Genomic DNA, 6,503 nt, shown 5'->3' on the forward strand with positions numbered 1-6,503 from the left:
CCCGCCGCCGCCGCCGCCGGCCGCGGCCGCGGCGCTGCTCTCCGCGCTCTCGCGCGCGCTGCGCGCGCGGCGGCTGAACGGCGCGGAGCTGTCAAACGTCGCGGCCGGGCTGGCGGGCCTGCAGCTACACGCCAGCTCAGCGTGGATGGCCGAGCTCGACGCGGCGGTCGCCGCAGCGCTCCCGAGGATGCAGCCAAAGGAGGCGGCCAACGCGGCGCTCGCACTCGCGAAGCTGCCCCATCCGCCGAGCGCGGCGCTGGCGGGTGGCGTGGCGGCGCTGCTGGAGGGGGGCGGGCGGCTGGGCAGGCTCGACGAGCTGCAGCTGCGGCAGGCGCTCGAGTTGTGGGACGCGCGCGCTGCAGCCGCGAACGGCCCCACGGCCTCAGAGGACGCGCTCGCCGCTAGCCCTTCGGACGGCGACGGGCGCCCCTTCTGCGGCGCCGGCGCGCGGGCTCTGAATGGCGCCGCGGACAACGGCAGCAGCGGCCACAGCGGCGGCAGCGGCAATAGCAGCGGCAGCTTACAGCCTGAGGAGCTGCAGCTGGCTTCCAGCTAGCGCGCTCTAGTCTAGACTCAGGGCCCGCCTACGGGCGCGGCGCGCCCGCCGCGCCAGCCAGTTGCAAGGACAGACAGACCCACACAGCGCTGGGAAGCAGGGCTCGCCGCCTGCTGCCCTAGGCTCTGTTTGTAGCAGTACCCACGTCTCTGGCCCTGTTGGGCTGTGTTGGCTTTGTGCCTTTGCGTTCTGGTCGTTCGTCCCCCTTTGCGGCGGTGCCGCCCCTGCGACCTCGCCCTCCGCTGCCGCCTGTAAGTGCTGCAGGGGGGCAATCGCATGTTGTATCTCGGCCCGCTGCCCTCCGCCCCCGTGTTCAGCCGGCCCCGGCCAGGGCCTGTGTAAGCGCGGCCAGCCCTGTGTCTCTTCGGCTGCCAAGGGGTCTTGATAAGATCAGTAAGGCGGGATTTAGATGACTCAGCCAGACGTGCCTGCTACAATAACATTACTCAAGAGGGTAGGGCCCCAGCGCCACCATGACTGCACAAGAGGGTGCGTGTCAAAAAAGATTGCAGGCAAATGGCTCAGGCACATCTGTGCGTTCAAGAGAAACAAGCTGCCCTGTCAATACTATTCAGCGTCTGCTTGCGCGCCCGACGGTGACGGCGACCGTCGCCGCCGCTCCTGCCGCTTCTTCCCCGCCTTGCCCTCGCCCCCCTGCTCCGCGGGCGGCCCCGCCGCCGCCGCCCGCCGCTCGTCCGCCTCCAGCGGCCGCCGATCCAGCTGCAGCTGCTTCTTGCGCTCGCTCTTGCAGCGGTCGCTGCACGTCTTGACGTCGTCCCAGCAGCGCTCCCACACCTGGGGGAGGGGGCGGCGCGGGCGCCACGGGGTAAGGGAAAAGGGGCAGGGGTGGGGCTGAGAAATGACAACGGAAGGCTGCATGGCGGGAGCAGGCAGTCGCAGGGGACCCGCTTTTGAATTCAAGGCGGGAGATACTTCAGAGCATGTTGCAGGCGCTGATGTGGCGTGAAGCAGGGCCGCACCTTTCTCCAGGTGAACGGCTTCTGGCAGGTCTCGCAGATTTTTGAAGGCAGGTTTGCCTTCAGCACGCCGCGCGGCATGGCGATCGCTGCGCGTCCCTCTGCGGCGCGGCGCGGGTCCTGGCCTGTGCCGCAGGCGGAGGAGAGCGCCGGGTCTTGTACAGTGCCGCACGCGATGGGGGCTGCTGTGTCTGCAGCTGGTGTTGCGGCGCAGTGCGTGCACACCACACGTCCCCGGGTGAGCGGCGTCGGGACACTGTGCGTTTGCTGATTGTCCGGTACCGACAGGCACTGGTGGATTTTCTTATATCGAACTGATAGATTGATTGAGACGGTAATGAGAGAATGAGCACCACCCGCCAGCGATGGTTTCGGTGTCAAGAGATGATGCGTGCGCTGTACGAAGCAACGATAGGATGAATCATCAACGACTTCTGCATTGAACAACTCCACTCGTGCAGAACCTCATTTGCAAGCAGGCAGCTGCAGCGCTCAAGCCTTGTGCGTTGACCGCTCCGCAGCAGACCCGTATGCAGCGTGCTGTCATAGACGCCTAGGGCGCGGCTGCACTCATCACCTGCCATAACCTTGCAACCTCCATACCAGCTGTCCCACCGCACCCCTTCATTACTGCTCATGTTACGCTGCTCCTGGACTACGTACTTCGCAGCTAGCGGTGCATCAGAGCCACGGCCACCGGCGACCGACCACTCCGTTGAAGCTGGTCTGCAGCTGCAGGAAGCCGCTGAGCAGCTGCAGGCACCCGGGCCCCGCGTGCGTCCCTGTGTGGGCCTCAGCGCGGCGGCCAATTGCAGGGTCGGCGGCGACACGAACAGGCGGACACACGCGGCCGCTCGGACGCAGGCTGTCATTCGACAGACTGGCACATGCTGGGTGCCGGTCTAAGGCAGGCCAGGGGCGCATCGGCTGTTGGCGGGCACAACAGCCAAGCTGAAGCGAGTCACCTAGCACCGCAGCCGGCGGCGGCGGGCGTCACCGCCCCGACCAGCGTCACTGGCAGGGGCGGCCGCAGCTCCGCCGCGGGGCTCTTGCTGCCCCACAGGCCCCCAGCCGGCCCCACTCGCCGCAGCGCCTCGGCCCGCGCCAGCCGGAGGCTCTGGGTAGCCGCGCTGCGCGCAGCCCCCTCTAGCTCTCCCACCCCTCGCGCCGCGCCTGCCGCGCCCGCCAAGCGCGCCCGCTGCTCTTCCGCCGCCGCAGCAGCGCCCTCGCGCGCCGCCGCGCAACGCGCCGCTGCCGCCGCCGCCGATCCGGCGGCGAACGCGCGCCGCTCGCTGCAGCGGACGGCGGCCGCGTCTTGTTGGGCCGCCCGCAGCACCGCGACGCTCTCACGGACCGCCCGCCGCTGCAGCGCGCCGGTCTGTTGCACAAACGAAATTGCCGTGCCCCTTTCTCGCTGCCTGCTAAAATGCCTGTCAAGGTGCGGCTGCGCGGCTACTGCGATCCGCCGGCCGCCACGCTTCAGATGCCGGACCATTTGCATCGCCGCCACCCGCCTTCGCGCCTCGGCCCGGGCAGGCCCCCTTGACCCATCAGCCGCGAGCGCCTGTACCGCCGCGCCCGCGGTCCTGAAGGCGCCCTCCGCGCGTGCCTCGGCCGCCGCCGCGGCCCGCTTCTCCCGCTGCCGCGCCACCCTGCCGGCCGCGGCGGGCGCTGTCTGCTTGCGCTCGGCCTGGGAGCCTCGGCTGCTGCTTCTGTGGGAGGGCGGGCAGTGAGCCGCCAAGACCCCGCTGCCGGGAGCCTTGGTAGGCCCAGCGCCGCCGCCGCCGTCCACCTTCCTGCAAGCGCGCCTCGCAGCCTTTGCGGCGGAAACCCGGCTGCGGGCCGTGAGCAGCCCCTGCTCTGCCGCCGACTGCAACGCGTCGGCGTTGCGCTGGCGCTCGTTGTGCACGGCTGCCGCCTGCGGCGGGGCAGCGAACGGGTTGTGGCGTGAGGGCTGAGTCATGTTTGAGGGCACAGGGAAGCTGCGTGGAAGTCGCGGTGAAAGCAGGCGGGACGCGATGCCTAGACATGTGGAAGCCTTCTATTCTGTGCAGGTGAGAGATGATGGCACGGGGCTAGTGTCCCAAAATGAATTCTAAAGACGTGGTCTGCCCTGGCTGGACTTATTCGCTCACCAGCTGCAGCCTGGCGCTGGAGAGCAATTCGCTCGCTGTTGCAGTCCGCCGCATCGTGCTGCTGCCCTCGAGCGCACCGACGCCGGTGCCACCATCCCCGCCGATTCCAGCGAAGCCACCTTTACCCTCGCAGGCGGCGCCGGAAGTGTCCGGAAGCGCCAGCTTGGACGCAGGATGGGTGCGCTTGCTACCCGCTTGCTGCTGCTGCTGCTGCTGCTGCTGCTGCTGCTGCTGCTGCTGCTGCTGCTGCTGCTGCTGCTGCTGCTGCTCCTGCCAGGCAGGGGCGTCCCCAGATGCGCCCCACGCGAACGATGGCTCGTCACCGGGCGAGCCATCATCAGCACGCCGGGATCCGCTGCTGTGCCTGGCGCCGCCGACGCCGAGCGTCGGCTCCGGCAGCGACCAGCCTGACAGGGAGTGCTGGCTATCTGCCGCGCTGGGGCGCGCAAAGGGCAGGGGCCGGAGCGCCTGCCCGGAAGCTGCCGGTGGGCTGGTAGCTGCGCAGGTCTGGCGCCTTCTCGGCGTGGCCTGCTGGCCAGGCGTCGAGCCGCCCCCGCTGCTGCCACACAGGCTTTTGTGGCGCCGGTTCCCCCCAACCTCCCACTTGGTGCCGCTACTGCTGCCGCCCTGGCTGGCCCCTCGTTTTGCAAGGTGAGACGGCAAGCCTCCCGGCCCTTCTGACGCTGCCGATTCGCCCTCCTGTGGCAGCTGCTGCTGCCCTCCCCCATTCGCTGGCGTGAGCAGCGCGGCGCAGTGGCCGCGCACGTCCCAGGTCAGCGCCGCCAGCAGCACCGTGCGCGCGAGCGCCTGTCGCGCGTCCGCAAATGTGACGACGCAGCAGGTCGCGTCGGGAGGCAGCCGATCGGCTGCTGCTGGATCAGATAGGTCAAACAGCTCCTGTTATTGTAAGCATTCAGACGTTGCATTGCCACTGGTTGCACGCATGGTTGCACTGCATAGGTGCCCAAGCCTCACGCTCACTACTCAATTCATTCGACGACGAGATGACCGTTGCTAGCTGTGGCTTCAGGCGGCCCTCTTGCACGTCGCGCGCAGCGGTCGCGGTGCCGCGCACCCACACGCGCACCTGCACCTCGCAGCCCTGCGCCAGCAGCCGTCCCGCGTCCTCCCTCCCAAACGGCTCAAAGAATATGCTCTCCTCAAGCATCGCCGCCGCCCCTGCCTCGTCGACCGCCGGCAGCCCGGCCCCTAGCCACTCTGGCAGCGGCGCTCGGCCGCGTATGCCCCCCTCTGCGCCACTGCCCCCGCCGCCGCCGTCGGGCGCGCCGCGGCGTACGAGCAGGACCCGCCCTGCCCCGTCAAAAAGGAACCGAAGCCGCTGCTCCGGAAAGAGCCCCGGCCCAGCCGTGCTGGCGTGCTTGGCAGCCTGCATCAGGCGCCAGCCGGCGGCGTCGAGGCGGAACGCGCGGCGGCCGAGGGACGCCAGGATGCGGGCGCGGCGCAGGGCGGCCGCCAGCAAAGACAGCAGCTCCATGCGGCTCCGCAGCAGCGCTGTGGCGCGGGCGGCGGAGGCTTGTTTCAGCAGCGAGCCCTGTCTGGTTGAATCCCAAGCGCGTCAATTTTTTGCTGCAAGACTCTCTGCCCCCCCCCCCCCTACGACATAGCCTATTTGATGAAGCAGCAGCATGGGATCAGCTGACTGTAGCAGAGCAGTGCCACTCACCCGCCCGCCAGGCTTGTTGGATGCAAACAGCCGCCCTCCGCCGCAGCGCGCGCCCGCCCACGCCCGCAGCCGCCCGAGCCGCGTGGGCGCGCCAGGCGCACTGGATCGCCAGAGCGGCGGCGGCGGGGCGCGCGGTGCGCTCCAGCAGCAGGGGTGTCATGGGGGCGTCTGCGGGGGCAGGCGTGGCAGCATCACCGTGCGGTGGGGCGGAGCCGCCTGTATCTTAGGGCAAACGGACCCTCAAGGCAATCCACCTCAGGCTGTTTGGCTGCCCACAACATCCAGCTTGTAGGGGCGCCCCCAGGGCCCAGCTTTATTGCGGCGAGCGGGCTGAGCGCGTCCTCCATAGCCCCTTTCCCCCCAAAAAACACCAGCCACGCGGAGCAATTCGCACTCAAGCGCCCCCGGCGCACCCGGGCGTTCCGCATTGTGCTGCCGCACCGCCGCCGCAGCTGCCGCTAGGAACTCTGGTGCAGAATGAAGGGCCACTGCCGCGAGCTGAGGGTATGCGGGTGCACTGCCCGGGTTCGCTGCCGCGCAGCCCGCCGCAGTTGCTGGGAGGCCGCTGCTGCCGGCAGCGGCGGCTGCGTGCTTCAGCGCGCGCGCGTCCTCCTTGGCGCGCGCTGCGGCCAGGACGCTGCGGCGGCAGACGCCCACGCCCCGGCGCGGCAGGCGTTCGCAGTGGCGGTCCCAAGGGAACCTTCCAGGTCCGCCTGCGGTGCTGCGGTGGCAAGGGCAGCACGCCTCATGCTACATGACACAACCCTGGGGATGTCATTTTGCACACGCATTTTGGCGCGCGGGACTTGGTGGCAAGCAGTACAGTACTCGCGCGGCGGACCTGCCACAAAGCAGTACGACTGTGGTTGCGGGTTCGCACCTGCCGTCTGCTGGCCCACATACCGTGCTGCTGATGGGCTCACTCCCGACAATCAGGCGATCGACGGCGGCGGGCCGCTGCAGGCTGCTCGTGCTGCTGCTGCATTGAGCGCTGCTTGAAGGGCCGCAGGCGCGCTGCGCCCGCACCAGCAGGCCGCTGCTGGGGACATTGCAGCCTCTGAAATCATTGCATGCATCACCACCTGTGGTACCTGGGGGGCTTGGAGGGGGGGGGGTTGGGTCAGCCTGGTGCTCACATTCATGGCGGGGAT

General features: G+C 69.2%; 2 protein-coding genes across 2 annotated transcripts in view; one reads left to right on the forward strand and one right to left on the reverse strand.

Moving 5' to 3' along the window:
• The window catches only part of MNEG_2651 (hypothetical protein), a gene marked incomplete at both ends in the record, with an annotated part of 2,677 nt that extends 2,121 nt beyond the window's left edge, over window positions 1-556 (forward strand). Inside the window, one exon of the mRNA XM_014048869.1 lies at window positions 125-556. Coding sequence (XP_013904323.1) covers window positions 125-556 — 432 coding nt within the window. The remainder of the gene's footprint in view (window positions 1-124) is intronic.
• Window positions 557-1,123: 567 nt separating this feature from the next.
• MNEG_2652 (hypothetical protein) lies at window positions 1,124-1,614 on the reverse strand (the record flags this gene model as incomplete). Its single annotated transcript, XM_014048870.1, has 2 exons — window positions 1,124-1,351; window positions 1,537-1,614. 2 exons carry the CDS (start codon window positions 1,612-1,614, stop codon window positions 1,124-1,126), a joined length of 306 nt encoding a protein of 101 aa, XP_013904324.1.
• Between the last annotated feature and the right edge of the window lie 4,889 nt (window positions 1,615-6,503).

The sequence above is a fragment of the Monoraphidium neglectum genome, assembly GCF_000611645.1.
Source record: "Monoraphidium neglectum strain SAG 48.87 unplaced genomic scaffold scaffold00308, whole genome shotgun sequence".
NCBI lineage: Eukaryota > Viridiplantae > Chlorophyta > Chlorophyceae > Sphaeropleales > Selenastraceae > Monoraphidium > Monoraphidium neglectum.